Genomic DNA, 15,939 nt, shown 5'->3' on the forward strand with positions numbered 1-15,939 from the left:
TAAAATCGGCTGGCGCGAAGATAAGAAAAACCGTTAATTCTAACCATCGGGCAGCCGGATCCTTTGCACGTTCGTGCGGAGCGGTTTACAACCTGTCTTTTGCTTTCTCAAATGGCGGGGCTTCAGGAACATTTTTTGGGTATATTATTCCCACTTTGGGTCGTACCCGCGTTAAGAGCGGCAGCGGACGTTTGTCATCCGCGTGACGCGCTTGTGGACGGAATGAACCTGCAAGGACAGGGACGGTGGCGCTTTTGCGCACTTGCTTTTATGAGCAAAAGCTCGGCATGGCTCCTCTCGTGTCCCGAAGAAGCCTTCCCGGAACTCTTAAAACCAGGCGCAATGGCTCTTTGGAAGGGTCGAGGAGCCGCAGATCTGGCGCGCCCTCTCCAGTTCATGGCGCGCGCCTGCCCGACTCTTGCAAAAGCGCACGGGACGCCATCCCCACCCACGCGCCCTGATTGGCCACCCTTGGCACCCTGCGGCAGGATGAGGTGCTGGACCAAGAATCGGGGCGGGGACCAAGGTATGAGGCATGGCAGGGGCGTGTCCTGCCGGCTTCCACATGTTTTCTCCATAAATAGAAGGCGCCCCAAGATGCTCCTCCAACAGAACTTCGCCACCCGCAACCAACTCTCGAAGTATTTCGGCTTTGGAGAGCAAAGATGCCTCAGACGCTCAAGCTGGCCGGCAGGGCATCCTTGCTGGCGCGATGCTTCCCTGAGATTTGGGCTGATCCTGTCCTCAAAGCTCCGGTCAGGGTGATCAAAAGCCACAAGACCCTGGACGAGATGCCAGGACCCAGCGCTCTGAGTTTCTTCAGCGACCTCTTCTGCAAAAAGGGGCTGTCACGGCTGCACGAACTCCAGGTAAGCTTTTACCAGCGTAAAAGTAAAGGGCGTTGAATATCCTCTCCCCCACTTTTTCCTTCTTTTTTTGCCATTGATTTGTCTAGGATGGTATGTTTATGGCAGGAAAGGCACATTAAAACGGTCGCTAAGTTCTTCCTCTTAGTGCTTTGAGGCATGAAAACTTTCCTAGTCACATCTACTTAAATTTAATAGTGGACTGGTTTGGTTTCAAAGGGTAGGAGGAGAAGTCAGGTTTTTCTTTTTCTTTAGTTAGAAGTATCTCTTGAATCAGATGGTGGGGCTGAAGAATTCTGCAAGCTTTTGAGTTTCACAGAAATCTTCCTCTGTGGAATGGAATAACATTACTGTATGTGCAAACTTTGAGTCATTGAAGCACACACATACTGCATGTTGGAAGTGTAGATTTTGGCAAATTTCCTTAAAAATAGTTCAAAAACTGATGGTACCCCAGTTTTTATTTCTCTGTTACCTTGGCTCCATCAAAAAGTTTGTATGCTTGAATGTGGTGAGGTAACCAGATATTTTTCATCCTGGAGACTAAGGAGAAAGTGAGCCTCAAAGTGAAGGTCAATGCCTTAAAAAATTCCAGGAGATTCTGATAAAGAACACTCCAGCAAATCTGTTGAAAATCCTGACTGTATCTACATATCTGTATCTACAACTATATCTTCAATGAGCACTGGAAATTTCTTTCCAAAAGTGACGAGAACAAGGCACTGCAAACATTAAAAAGTTTCCCAGGGATGTCAGGGATGGGAAACCTGCAGCCCTCCAGATGTTTCTGGATTCGAACAGCCAGCATAGTATGTGGCTAGGGATGATGGGAGTTGTAGTCCGATAGCGTATGGAGAATCCCCAATTTCCCATCCCTACTGAATGGGAGCATATTTTGTTTTACGTTGTTTATGCAGTTTAAACACACGCCCTGCAAGGAGAATAAAGCGATCTTCCCTCAGGTGTACTTAACATTTCCGATGAACACCACTCGTCTCCAGCCAGGCTTGTAAAAAGCTATTTAAATAATGTAGACTAAGCTTTCCATTCCTTGGCTTGCTTGTCAACACAGCCCTGTGAAAGCTTGGCAGTAAGGCAGGTTGACACAACTCTAGGTGTCTCGTTCTTTTTTTGCTTTGCAGTGTAAACCAATTGTAAACCCTTAAATACCATCTCTGTGTGTTTAAAGCCCACACTTCTGTAGCGATGTGTATAAATGGAGGCAGTTTAACCCATAATGCTTGCTTTAACTGCATGTGTGGAACGAACGTAACAAATGTTGTGTGATTTAGTCATCTTGACAAGAATTTTAAAACCTTTTAAAAAAACTAAAAATGATCATTATATTAGCCTTCACTTGCTCACACACGTCCTGAAAGTGAGAGAATTGCTTGAAGCTGAGGACGAATCTTAATTGGCCGGTTCACTAATCTGGTGACAATTTCCGTGCCTTGTACTTCCAAAACTTGCTTGCCTTCCAGCTTTGTCGATAGTTTTATACTGTACATTCAACATGAACAGGAATGTATAGTTCAGCAGACCTTTGTGGGAATTTAGGCGTAGAGAAAGTAACTTGGGCGGCAATCCGAAGCAGTTATGTTTACTCAGAAGTTAGTCCCACTGAGTTATTGGGACTTTCTCCAATGTAGTCTTTCCCCTTCTTTCCCCTTCTAATAAACATAGTTTTATAGATTCCCAATATATAACAACAATTACAAAAAAGGAAAAGAAATACAAAATCCCAGCTTATTTCCTTCCCCGCTCCAAGAGAGATCAGTCTAATTTAAGTTTGCCAAAGTCTAATCTGTGATCCAATGTAGTCTTATGCACACAAAATCCCATTGAAAGGGAGAGTAAGGCAGGTGTTTAAGACTGCAATTACATAATGAGGGGCTAATCCTCACTTCTTCTTGTCCTGCTGCTTGCTGCTTTCTTTCAAAGTAATCTCCATGAACTCAGTTTCAGAGTAGGCATGTATAGGGTTGTTCAGTAATTTCCTTTCATATCAGTGGCACTTGAAATGTGTTGAACTTTTCCCTGGATAGTGTTCTGTTGTGAGGATGAGCGTGATACAGCTTGTAAAGCACAATTTGCATGTGAAAGTACTATGTAAATGAAAGGTTGCTTTTATTTTTGTTTATTGCTGAAACGTAACTCAGCAATGAATAACTTCCCCTTTGGGCTGTATCAGTGTGATGGTTGGAACCGTGAGTGAGACTGAAAGCTTCTGTTTGAAACAGGCCCCTCCCAAACCTAATTAAGGCAATGAATCATTCATTTAGCTTACTGTATCTGGCTCCAGCACCGGAGTAATGCATGCTGCGTTTTTATACAATTTAGTCAGGTTCCTGATGCCCCAGAGCTATGCCAGGATGGCAGAGTGAGATTTCTTGTGGCAGTTTCTATGATGTGGGGTTCTTGCAACAGAGCTTCCTGTCCCACCCACACCCCCAGAAAAGGCACCCACTTCTCAGTGATAGAATCACGGAAACGCAATCCCATTTGTATGTCAGCTGATCACCACAACTGCTCTATATGGCCATAAACAGCATAGTGTTTTTGCCAGAGAGCCAGTGCACTGTGCAAGGGCTGAATGAGATCTCTTAACTCTCACCCTGCAAGGAAGCCAATCTCAATTAATTAATTAATTAATTAATTCCATTTCTGTACCACCCTTCACCTGAAGAGCTCAGAACAGTTCACAAGATAAAAACACAGGATAAAAGCTCAAATCAATAGTTAGAACAAAAACAAAACAATATCCCTCCCCCCCGCCAATACTGCTTCTCTGCTCTGGTATGAGGGGACTGAAATTCAGTGCTCAAAGCCTTCCTAGTATGGGAACATGGTACTGTGCAAAGCTTCACCTGTTGAATATGTGCCTTTCATGCAGCTGTTTTAAAAGACCGATGGAGTTCAGAACAAGAACCATGCCAGGTGGTAATCCCACCTGCCATCTTCTTTCTATGGAAGATTGGAAGCAATCCAGCAGGTGAAATTAAAAACGTGTGTGCATGGCCCATAGTAAGCAGGGAGGGAACTAGACTTCTCCTCTTGCGGAACCCTCCTAGAGCGTTCTGTGTTATCTAATAAGTTTTCCTCCTGCTTCTGTCCTAGATCGAAGGCAAAGCCAAGTATGGCCCAATGTGGAAGGCCAGCTTTGGACCCATCCTGACGGTCCACGTTGCAGATCCCAGCCTGATTGAGCAGGTGTTACGGCAAGAGGGCAAACACCCCATTCGCTCCGCCATCTCCTCCTGGAAAGATTATCGGGAGTGTCGAGGCCATGCGTATGGGCTCCTTACTGCGTAAGTGTTAATTCTTCTCTCTCTCTACACATGGGGCTGAGGAGGACAGATGTTGCAGGAGAGAGATTTCATTGTCTAGTCAAAAGAGAATCCTTTTTATCCTCTCTCTTTATACAATAACAATTCGGAATTTGCACGCTGGTGTTGGGCTTGTGAAGCCCATTCAGCAGCTCTCTCTAGTCTTGTCTGGAATACTTTCAAGATGATCTTCGTTACATGGAGCCATGTGACGTGGAGGCCATTTTGGGAGCGATCCTGAGACCCTACCATTTCCCATGGGCTGCTGGATAGAATTGAGAGCCTGGGAAACAGTGTGGGATCCGACGTGGTTTTCAGTTCCTGTGCCATGAAAATTTATGAAAGTCCCCACAGTAAGCAGTTACATAATCTACCACCTACACACGGTGTGTAAGCTGCTCGTCTTAAAGGAGTTGCATGTAACGTCCATTTCCTGCACTCCCTGTCCTATACGGTATTTGGCTCCCTTCCCTGATGAATGAAGTAGCAACCACCTGATTCTTACACAACAGGGGAGGGGAAACCTGTGAAAATACAGCTCTGATCTCCCCCAGCCAACGTAGTTAGGCGTGATGGGAGATCTGGTCTAGCAACATCTCGAGAGCCACAGCTTTTACAGGGCGGACAGCCTACAGCAGAGACATCTGGCAATCCTAAACCAGAGAATTAAGGCCTTGGTGTGCAGGTCTACAGGATTGCCGGGTCTCCTGTGAGACATTGGCTGGAGCTGAGGAAGTAGATAGAACCCAATGACACTTGCCAGGAGAGGGCACCTGTGTGTGTCCCCTGGACTCCTTGAGAAGGATGCTAAAGCCCTGCCATTTCAGCTCAAGGGATTAAGACCTGCAACTCTAGCTTGACTTGTCTTGCTTAGTGCTACCTTGTGGACGGCTCCATATCTGAGGTGAAGATTGGTCAGGGCAGGCCTGTTTATGTTCTCGCATGCACCAGAGTGACATTCCCCCATGCTCTAGACAGGTGGCAGGCTTGCCACTTGTCTGCCACTGTAGTAAGAGTTTGGGCCGAGGGGTTGGACAGCTGGACAAATGGGCCAGAGCTCCTGGTGCTTCATCATCACCATAAAGCTGGGATGGAGGGAAGAGTCCCTCTTCAAAGTACCACTTTCCAAGGAAAGAGCTGCAATGTTTGCAAGCTGCTCCCTGAGCAACAATCCCTGGCCTGACTCTTATTAGCAGTTTCACAGAAGCTCTCTCCCTTATTGCTTTGCTTGGGTTTTGTACTGCTCCTTCGGGAGCCTTTAACTGCAGATTCTGAGCTTGCCTTTTCTACTGTAGAGCACCGGTGTGGTAAACAGAAAAAAGGGGGTCCCCCTTCCCCACCTTCCATCCGTTTTTTGCAACCCTGCTCGCTGCGGTTTCCTGTTCCTCGCTCTCGTGGTTTTTTTATTTCCCGGAAATGTGTCAGGCAGGAACTGCAGGATCCTTCCGGGGCTTGCACAAAAGTGCCAGCTGGGAGTGAGAAATAGCTAGAGCAATCTATGACTCAAGGCTCCCCTTGGTGGGCGTTTTCTCATCAGCTGGGCTGCTTCTTCTGCAGTTTAGACACAGGATGTGAGTAACGAGGAGAAGCGGAAGAACAAAGCCACTGGCAGTTTTTCTCTTTCAAAGCACCGCTCATCAATTTCAGCGGGACTTTTATCCTTCCCTTGTGAAGGGAACATGCTTAGATTCCTAAAGCTGAGGACTTGGGGTCCCTTGTTTTGAGGTGCTTGTGGCTGCCCCGTGCATGGGGTTTGGACATGTCTCCTGCCCAGGGAGCTAACGGAGGCCTTTCTCTTCCATGCAGGGAAGGCGAGGAGTGGCAGAAAACTCGCAGCCTCCTTGGGAAGCATATGCTGAAACCCAAAGAAGTGGAGTCCTACACTGGCACTCTGAACAATGTGGTCGGTGATCTGATCCGACGGCTGGAGCACCAGCGGAGTTTCCACGATCAGCATGTGGTCAAGAATGTGGCTGACGAATTTTACAAGTTTGGATTGGAAGGTATGTGTTTTATTTACCACATTTTGTGTGTCACCCTAGTAAACCGCGCAGCCCAGATTTATATCGGTTGACATTTCAGCATCGGGGGAAGCTGGGATTCATCTTTTGTTCTTGTTGCGACAGCTAAGGTGGTCATTTTGAGCAGGTTCTGGGTTGGATTTGTTTGGGAATGTTTTTTTGTTTTAGGACAGGGTGATAATTCAGTGAGATTATGTCGGGAACACCTTTCTTCCCTGCCCGTTTCCTGCAGTGCCTCATTCAACTCTGCTCCTGCAAAGCTGCACCTGCCAATTCACAAAACCTCAGAAACTCTCCTGGTGTCCCTACTTCCAAAATCCTTTCGTACCATAAGCCAGAACAATGTGTTCTGCAGGAACTGGCACTGAGTGCAGAATCCTCCGGCATCCTTTTAAAGAAAAATCTCGGCTTTCATTTTTGTTTCTTAAATGACAACAAATTCTAAGTTTTTAGCCCTTGTGGCTGTAAAGATGGACCTGAAAACAGAAGCCAAAGTGCGAAGTTTTGTGAAGGACGATTTACTAGAGCCAGGAGCTGGGATTATCGTGCTTTACATAGTTAATTGATCTTTCTCCTATCTAGTGGAAACAGTTGTGAAAGGTGTAACTGAATTGGCTTAGTTTGCACGAATTGCAAAATCCAGACCTTGAATTCTGAGAATTTTTTGGGTTTTCCAGGGAGCTGCTCCACCAACACATTCACAATATTTAACTGTTCTTATATGGATATATTAAAAGAGTTCTCCCCCCCCACACACACCTGTCATTCACCATGGATGTGCCAAACAGGTATTGTGAAAGATCCGTATCTTGGTCTGACTCAAGTTGTTGAAGTGTTGTTGAAGAGCTGGGGAAATCTGTGGCCCCTGTAGATGATGTTGGACTCAAACTCCCATCAGCCCCAACCAGCAGGACCAATGGTTAGCGATGATAGGAGCTGGAGTCCAACAATGTGCAGTGTGGCCACATGTTCCCCATCCCTATTGCAGCAGATGTTTATTACAGTCCCTTTGAAAGTCACATCCACATAGTTGGGCAAAGCAGCAAAAGGAGCCAGGCCAGATAGCATCTCCTCTCGTGGCTTAATCGATTTAATTGCTTTTGTTCTAGGCATCTCTTCCGTCCTCTTTGAGTCCCGCATTGGTTGCCTGGAGCCCAAAGTCCCCAAGGAAACGGAGAACTTCATTAGCTCCATCAACACCATGTTCATCATGACTCTGCTGACAATGGCAATGCCCAAGGTCTTACATCGCATCTTTCCCAAGCCATGGCAGAAGTTCTGTGAATCCTGGGACTATATGTTTGAATTTGGTGAGTGTTCCCACCAGAGCTTGTCAGCACCTTGAAGAGGAGCTAAGTGGCCTGTTGTTGTAGCACCAATCAGAATCTTTGTCGCTCACTAAGCAAGCTTGGCATAAATCGTTGCATTTCATTCTCACTGCACCTGTGTGTGTGTGTGTGTGTGTGTTGGGGTTATTTCTCCCTCCTGCAAGAAGTTGCACAGTTTTTGTTGTGCTTGGAGACTGCAGGTTAAATATATGTGCTGCTTGATTCCATATGGAGTTGCACAGTTTTTGTTGTGCTTGGAGACTGCAGGTTAAATATATGTGCTGCTTGATTCCATATGGCTCCGAAGGGTGGTTTAAAACTGATGCAACCACCGTTCCAATTCTGGAAAGAAAGAAAAGATTAATCAACGTAGGTTTTAATAACAGGACCAAGAAAGCCGCCTGCAACACTTACCAATAATTATATGGCAGAGAAGGCCTTCGTAAAAGGAATATTTTTATAGGGTTTTCTAGATATTGATAGGATCCAGCTTTATTAACAACCTTTCCCAGAAATGCATTAGTACTGATGCCACTGGCACAAACAAACCACTAGATTCACTTCTGGGGGAGAAGCCACGACTGTTAAAGTGCTTTAAACATGTGATGAGGATGTGACCCATGCATAACCAGCCATTTAGCCTCCTTGCGGCTAGATCATGCAGCAGCTCTCCTGTCTAGATAGCAATGCCATGAGAATTCAAAGAAAGGGCAGCCTAGAAGCCCCTGAAATAACTGTTTGAGCTGTCTTCCTGCAAGAAGCAATTGGCCCAGGCTGACATGTCTGCGACGGGTGACTGAATGCCTTGCTTGGCGGCGCTCCCTGGAGAGCAAGTGCTCATCTCGTGCCAATTCCTTTCCAGCCAAAGGGCACATTGACAAGCGGATGGCTGAAGTTTCGGAGAAAATCTCACGGGGGGAGAAGGTGGAAGGAAAATACCTGACTTACTACCTGGCACAGGAGAAGCTGTCCATGAAATCCATCTATGGGAACGTGACTGAGCTTCTGCTGGCTGGTGTGGACACGGTAAGCCTTTTGGAAGACACTGGGGGGGGGAGCGCTTCTTACAGGAGCAGGCTCCCCCCCCCTTACACAATTGGGCACTAAGTGAAATAGGTCTCTGAGATGGAAAAATAGCAGAAGACCCTGGTAGCCGCTGGTTGGCATGCTGTGCTTTCCTGTGGGTGGTGGAGACAGACAGCAGCTTCTGATAACCCGCTCTGGTTATCAGTGCCACACCATGGAATCCTATATAATGACCCCTAGTTTGAGGATTTTCTTTGGCCTCTTTTTCACTTCTATCTCCTCTTGCAGGAGGGCAATTTTGCAGCTATTAAGTGGAGCTTAATTTGAGCCCGGAACTTATTTTCTGTGCCAAGGCCTAGCCCTAGAATATGAAGTAGCTGGGTTTTTGTTTTTGTTTTAAAAGAACACCTCTATGCAAATACGAAGTAAATTTCCTGGTTCTGGGGCATGGACGCTGCACACACCTCTTTCTCTCTCTTGGAACGAAGGCCAGGAACACTCCCATTCTCTTAATTGGTCATAATTGCAGCGTAACATCTTGGCTGTTCTGTGCAATGTGATTGGCAGAACAAGAACCCTATATCCCCTTACCCTATTGAACTCAATGGGACTTTAACTTCTGAGTAGGCATGTATAGGATTGCCCTGCTAATATTTACTCTTCTGCCATGCAAAGGAGGAATAACTCTACTAATAGCCTAATAGCCTAATGATGAACCCTGCCCTGGTCTCTATCCCTGCAGATCTCAAGCACTTTGTCCTGGAGCCTGTATGAGTTGTCCCGTCACCCGGAGGTGCAAACAGCCCTCCACAAAGAAATTGCAGCAGTGATGAAGGGTAGTGCCATCCCAACGGCAGCTGATGTAGCCCAGATGCCCTTGCTGAAGGCGGTGGTGAAGGAGGCGCTGAGGTGAGCCTCATTTCGGGAACGGATGGGAGAGTACATGGGGAGGTTGCTTGCTGAGGTTGCTGGGGGAAGCATAAAATGTGACCAGGTCTGCCACTGCCTAGAAGACCACTATCCCACCAACCTTATCCTGAGATTCCTGCACTGCAGGGGCTTGGATTAGATGACCCCTGGGGTCCCTTCCAACTCTATTATTCTGTGACATTGGCCATGCTGGCTGGAACTGTTGGGAGCTCTATTCCCAACAACACTGGCAGAGCACCAGGTTGAGAAAAGTCAGTCTAATCCTTTTAAAAGTTGCATTGAAGCTGGCATTCAGGTGAGGACCAAGGATGGAGCCTTAGGCAGCTGTATAGGAAAAGGAGGCAGATTCCCTGTGATTTGGCCACTAGCATTCATCCTGATGGGGACGCAGGTGGCGCTGTGGGTTAAAGCCTCAGCGCCTAGGACTTGCCGATCGAAAGGTCGGCGGTTCGAATCCCTGCAGCGGGGTGTGCTCCCACTGCTCGGTCCCAGCGCCTGCCAACCTAGCAGTTCGAAAGCACCTCCGGGTGCAAGTAGATAAATAGGGACCGCTTACCAGCGGGAAGGTAAACGGCGTTTCCGTGTGCGGCTCTGGCTTGCCAGAGCAGCGATGTCACGCTGGCCACGTGACCCGGAAGTGTCTCCGGACAGCGCTGGCCCCTGGCCTCTTAAGTGAGATGGGCGCACAACCCCAGAGTCTGTCAAGACTGGCCCGTATGGGCAGGGGTACCTTTACCTTTACCTTTATTCATCCTGATGATCCTTAAAGCCAGGAAGATTTAAACTTATCTGCTGCACTTTTCAAGCTCTGTGCACATAAGTACGGTATTTTTACTGTTGTTAGCTGCTCTGAGCCCGGCTTTGGCTGGGGAGGGCGGGATATAAATAAAATATTATTATTATAAGTAAGAAAATTGGGTGCTTCCTTTGGGCTGCAACAGCTGCAGCAGCATAGTCAGCCAGCTGGGAGATTTACACTCAAAGAGGAAAAGGTTAGGGAGCTGAGTAAACATTGTGACACGTTGTGGGGAATCAATTCCTTTATATTCACTTTGGCTGCTCTGTTTTCCCCTCCAGGTTGTACCCTGTGATTCCTGGCAATGCACGCGTCATCTCAGACAGGGACATCCAAGTGGGAGACTATCTGATCCCCAAAAAGGTGAGCGTGTTACAAAATTGGATGCAAAGAGGGGATGGGGATGGATGATAGCCATCATTCTCTGGGTGGAGCTAAGGAGAAGCAGTAGCTTTAAGAAGGCAGCATCCATTTTGGGATATGCATGGCTCCTAAAGGGCTGTAGCTCAGTGGCAGAGTACTTGCTTTGTACACAGAAGGTCACAGGTTCGATGCCCCAGCAGCTCCAAGAACGGCCAGCCAAGACTTGTGTCTGAAATCCTGGATTGCCACTGCCAGTAGATGTAGACAATGCTGAGCTGAATGGACCAGCACCATGACTTGGTAGAAGGCATGTTCCTTTGTTCATAAAGGAAGCAAGCCTGGGAAGTGTAGCTTGGCTTCCTTGCTTGAGTCCTCTGGAGCATTCTGGCTCTGCAGTGCATCTGCTTCTGGCACACTGTGGTCCTCAGCCACATAGGTTGGTGGTGAGCAGATGGCCCTGGCAGGTGGAATTGCCTTGTCTTCTGCTTCATCCTACACAATGCTCCTCTGGCCTATGATGTGCAACTGCTCCTTTAGGTCAGCAATGCTGCAGGCAGAGAACTGCTGCAAATCTGGAGTAGGAAATCCCAACACTTACAATATCTGGCCAAGAAAACATGTGTGTGGATCAGGTGGTCATTGCTTGGAAGTGTTGGACATGCACTCAATCTGTGCAGGGTCCTGAAGAAGTCTTAAAAACAAGCCTGGCCGGTCAACCCAAGTGAATGGAATATGCATCCTTTTTTTAAAAAAAAAATGCTTCTCAGCAACATCTCAGGCACATAGGTATCCTCAGCAAACTGATGCACATGCAAAGGGGTCCTTGCAGGAGAGAAAACTAGTGCAGGAGAAAGAGGAATGGCAGTAGAGATGCAGGCAGAATGAGGTTAAGGCTGCAGCACAGAAGCTTTGCTCTCCAAATGAGAAAGGGAGGAAGCCGTTGAAGGAGGACCAGGATGAAGCTATGAAGGCATTCTTCTTAGGGATGGGTCTTTTGACTTAGGGTCCCTGGGCTGTTTTCCTCATGATGTTCCCTTTCCCTGCTCTTTCAGACCTTGATCACCCTCTGCCATTATGCTACGTCACGTGACGCGAAGTACTTCTCCAATCCCAACTCATTCCAGCCGGAGCGATGGCTGCGAAAGGACGACGCTCACCACCCGTACGCCTCTATCCCCTTCGGCTTCGGCAAGCGCAGTTGCATTGGACGACGCATTGCAGAGCTGGAAGTGTATCTTGCCCTGTCTAGGGTGAGTGTCTGCAAGGAGAAAACCCTAGATCAATACTGATGGAGAAAATGTGGATGACCCTAAGGGGCTGTCTTCATCTTATGGAACTGAGACACAGTGGGTGGGTTTATCCCAAAAGCCCTGTTCTTGGAGGGACAAGAGGTTGCATTCACCTTCTGCCAGCTTTTACACCACCATCCCTCTTGCTGATCCTGGTCCTTCTTAAAGGGACCAGCACAGTCAGGTAGAAGTTTGGCAGGAGCCAAATCTAGTGGGCCTAGATTTGCAAGGTTTCCTGAATCCCAGTGGAAAGTGAATGCATTCAGATCTTGTCTCTCTTGCTCTCCACTGGGCAAGCTCCTTGAGCATCTCCTTTGGCCTTTTTCCAGATGACATCTTTGTTTTATGCTTTGTTGTTCCTTGCTCAGTAGCTGCCCTGCTAACAAGCCATCGCTCCTCTTGTCTTGCAGATCCTGATGCATTTTGAAGTGAAGCCAGAACAAGAAGGCCACATCGTGAGACCCATGACACGCACTCTGCTGGTTCCAGAGAAGGAAATCAATCTGCAATTTCTGAGCCGCTAATCAGGATGAAGCAGAACAACTGATGCTGGTCTTCCCATCAAAGCACACTAGACCTTGAGGCTGGGTGTGACAAAGCTAATCTTCTGGATTCTTTGGAGTCTGCTTGAAGAAGGGCTGTAGAGCAGTGACATTGACTGAGGTCAGCCAAAGGGGCCACTGGTGTTTCCTCTCTTAAGTGGCACCCTCTGCTGTGTCTTCGAGGTCCAGTTCCAGGACTTGCTAAAAATGGTTTCTCCAGAGCCAGAGTTTCCCAGCACATTATATAGAGTATCAATGTGCACTTAAACAGAGGGGAACTGTGGGAAGAGCAGTTTTGCTCTGAAACGTACCTGCTTTTCTCACTCCGTTTGATAGTTCCCAGAACTTTCGGGAAATCAAGGATGGAAAGCAAGGAGTCCAGAAACCCAGTGGCAGGTGTGACTGTACTGTATACCAAACTGCCAATGTGATATCTGTGCAACTGTGAGTTCATGTGTGCGTCCCCAATGCTCCATGACAGCAACCTCAAGAAAGGCCATCCAAAAAAAGAAGTGATACGGTTGGAGTTTTTGCATCTTCTCCACCGCAACATTGTCCATTAGGTGCCATTGGCACATGCAAATCGTCCATATTAGATTAGTGTTGGATCACTGTCAGAATGCAGTCACCCAGGTTATCTCTCGCTTGTATCTTGAAAGTGATATTTAGTTTCCTTCTCAGGGTGGAAAAGCTGGTTTCTAGATGCAGGGACAGTATTTATATCCCCACCCAGGTGTGTGAAAAGACCCCCAAAAGCAAGCCAAACTTCATTTCAAATTATATGTGTTTTTTTTAATCACTGAAGTTGAGGCAGTTATACAGATCTTCCCTGTTTGTAGCTGTGGGAATGGAGAACAGGAATGTATTTAAGAGCCTTATTATTTATTATTATTAATATTGTTATTATGCTAATCTTTTGTATTTTAAATATAATCATTTATATTTAATACCCCTTCCCTACATATTTATATTTTTATAACCTATAAATTATGTGTACAAATGTTCTGTATTTTAAAAACAGCTGCATCAGAACAGTTCCTGTAACCAAAGCTGTCTACCTTAAAGGATGTTTCTTTGGTGCTATGTTTAAATGTTATTTATTATCTTTGGATAATAAACATGAACTGGTTTTTTAAAAAAATCTGACTTGCTTATCTGTGACTTTGAGCTGAAACGCCAAACTGTGGAACAGAGAGATTGTGATTGATTGATTGATTGATTGATTGATTGATTGCAGTTTTGATCCCACCTTTCCTCCACGGCGCTCAAGGTGTCATACATCACTCCCCTGCTCTATTGTAACTTCACAACATCCCTGTAAGGTAGGGTAGGCTGAGAGTGAGTTACTGGCCCACAATCACCCAGTGAGCTTCATAGCTGAGCAGGGATTTGAACTCTGGTTTCCCTGGTTGTAGTTCCAACACTCGACACCACACTAGCTCTCTGGTAATGGCTGGGTGAGCATTATCTAGTCTGGAAACTTGAAATTTGCTTTCTAGCAACTTCTCCTTATGGTCTGGGCAACTGCTGTGAGTGTTATAGGGGGTCACTGACTCCTCGCACCCAACACAGTGCAACTCCCAAGATGGCAAAGCCATCATGGTTAAACTGAAGTGGCAGACGTAATTCTAAAAGAGTTCCAACATTACAAAACAGCTCATGACTGGTTCTCTCCTACACCTTATTATTAACCAGTGTGCCAAAAAGCTTTTTCCTCCTACAGAGTTCCATGGAGCAGCCACTCACAGTGTAGTTATACCAAGTCTGTCTAAATTAGTGCACCTGACAAACTGAGCCCATTTTTAAACCCCAAGGAAACGCACCACAGAGGGCTCGGAAGGGCTGGCACCCACATCCAGGAAACCTGGGCAGTTGCTGAAGCCCCAGTGTCCAAGTAGGGCCCACAGCTGACAATGTGAATGGCAGATAAACCCAGCCACCCAATGGTTGCAGCATTGCTGCTCTCCATCACTGTCCATAGCTGTCAACTTACAGATTTGAAAATAAGGGACCAGCAGCCTCGAAAATAAGGGACCAGCAGCCAAAATAAGGGATTTTCGTCAACCAGCTCAAGGTAGTCTCGTTATCTGGGGAACCGGGTTCGCGTCTCCGCTCCTCCACATGCAGCTGCTGGGTGACCTTGGGCCAGTCACACTTCTTTGAAGTCTCTCAGCCCCACACACCTCACAGAGTGTTTGTTGTGGGGGAGGAAGGGAAAGGAGAATGTTAGCTGCTTTGAGACTCCTTAAAGGGAGTGAAAGGCGGGATATCAAATCCAAACTCTTCTTCTTCTTCAGCTGAAATACGAAGTTAAAAGGGACCAGATACATTGGTACCTCAGGTTACATACGCTTCAGGTTACAGACTCCACTAACCCAGAAATAGTGCTTCAGGTTAAGAACTTTGCTTCAGGATGAGAACAGAAGTCGTGCTCCAGCAGCGCGGCGGCAGCAGGAGGCCCCATTAGCTAAAGTGGTGCTTCAGGTTAAGAACAGTTTCAGGTTAAGTACGGACCTCCGGAACGAATTAAGTACTTAATCTGAGGTACCACTGTAATTTTGGAGAGCAGCGTTGGTTTTTAGCCCTTCGTTTCCAGAGGTTGCTGCTCAAGACACCAGCTGATGAAACACTGCAATTAAATAACTACAAGCAGCAACCACTTTTCACGCAAAACGAAGTCCAAGCTACGAAGATGCTGCTGCAGTTCTGTATCTTTTCTCTTGTGTTCCATCTGCAGCTCCCAGTTCCATCAGGCGGGGCGGGAGGAAGGGGGTGGGGGGAAATAGCGCCCGAAGTAAACCCGCAGATCAGACCATCTATGCTAGTCTACCACTACAAATCTATGGGAGAAGCGCTTGCGATCCTTTCTCCGCTTTCCCTTGCTATGGTTAGCCATTGGAACACCTGCCCGCACCTCCACCTCCTCCTCCTCTCTTGGAACTGCTTTCTCTATGGTTGCCCTCGCTCTCCTCTCAAGGCTCCTCAGCAATTCATAGGCCGCGCCAGGCTGCCCATCTCATCCGGGTCCTTCAGCGGTGCAGCCGCAGTATGGCCTAGCGGAAGCAGCGGTGACGGGCAGAGGGGAGGCCCCAGGCAGAGATGCTCAGTTTGGCGGCCGCGAGGAGGATGGCGGCGGAAGGGGCTCCTGGGGGCCAAGGCTGGTGAGAGGAGGCCGGAGGGGGACGGGACGGGTAGCCAAGCAACACAGTTGGAGCCTCCCTCCTCCCTGGCCGGCAGGGAGGGAGGGAGAGGAGCTGCTTCCTTTGAAACCCGGGAAATTTAAGGGACATCATCAATAAGGGACAGCAGCGGGACACGGCGCTGGGATAAGGGAGTTTCCCGCCAAATAAGGGACGGTTGACAGCTATGTCACTGTCTCCATATCAGACAGTGGAGCCACACCTCCTGTATCCACCCCTCTCTGGCAAGGCAGTGCAGTGCAACAGGGGCAG

At 47.5% G+C, this 15,939-nt stretch overlaps 1 protein-coding gene across 1 annotated transcript; it reads left to right on the top strand.

Annotated features, from left to right (window-relative positions):
* Nucleotides 1-601: 601 nt before the first annotated feature.
* CYP27B1 (cytochrome P450 family 27 subfamily B member 1) lies at nt 602-13,628 on the top strand. The gene is made up of 9 exons (XM_079967670.1): nt 602-869; nt 3,984-4,174; nt 5,999-6,195; nt 7,323-7,523; nt 8,404-8,567; nt 9,310-9,476; nt 10,575-10,656; nt 11,709-11,906; nt 12,356-13,628. The coding sequence occupies exons 1-9, from the start codon at nt 666-668 to the stop codon at nt 12,467-12,469; spliced, it is 1,518 nt and encodes a 505-aa protein (XP_079823796.1). The 5' UTR covers nt 602-665; the 3' UTR covers nt 12,470-13,628.
* The last annotated feature ends 2,311 nt before the right edge of the window (nt 13,629-15,939 follow it).

Source organism: Podarcis cretensis (assembly GCF_951804945.1).
Source record: "Podarcis cretensis genome assembly, chromosome: 2".
In the NCBI taxonomy this organism is placed as follows: Eukaryota; Metazoa; Chordata; class Lepidosauria; order Squamata; family Lacertidae; genus Podarcis; species Podarcis cretensis.

Excerpts from the sequence above, each read along its gene's own strand:
- CYP27B1 (XM_079967670.1), top strand. The coding sequence starts at position 666 with ATGCCTCAGACGCTCAAGCTGGCCGGCAGGGCATCCTTGCTGGCGCGA. Across the intron at positions 4,175-5,998 it reads GCGTATGGGCTCCTTACTGC|GGAAGGCGAGGAGTGGCAGA; the intron begins GTAAGTGTTAAT and ends TCTTCCATGCAG. Across the intron at positions 6,196-7,322 it reads TTACAAGTTTGGATTGGAAG|GCATCTCTTCCGTCCTCTTT; the intron begins GTATGTGTTTTA and ends CTTTTGTTCTAG.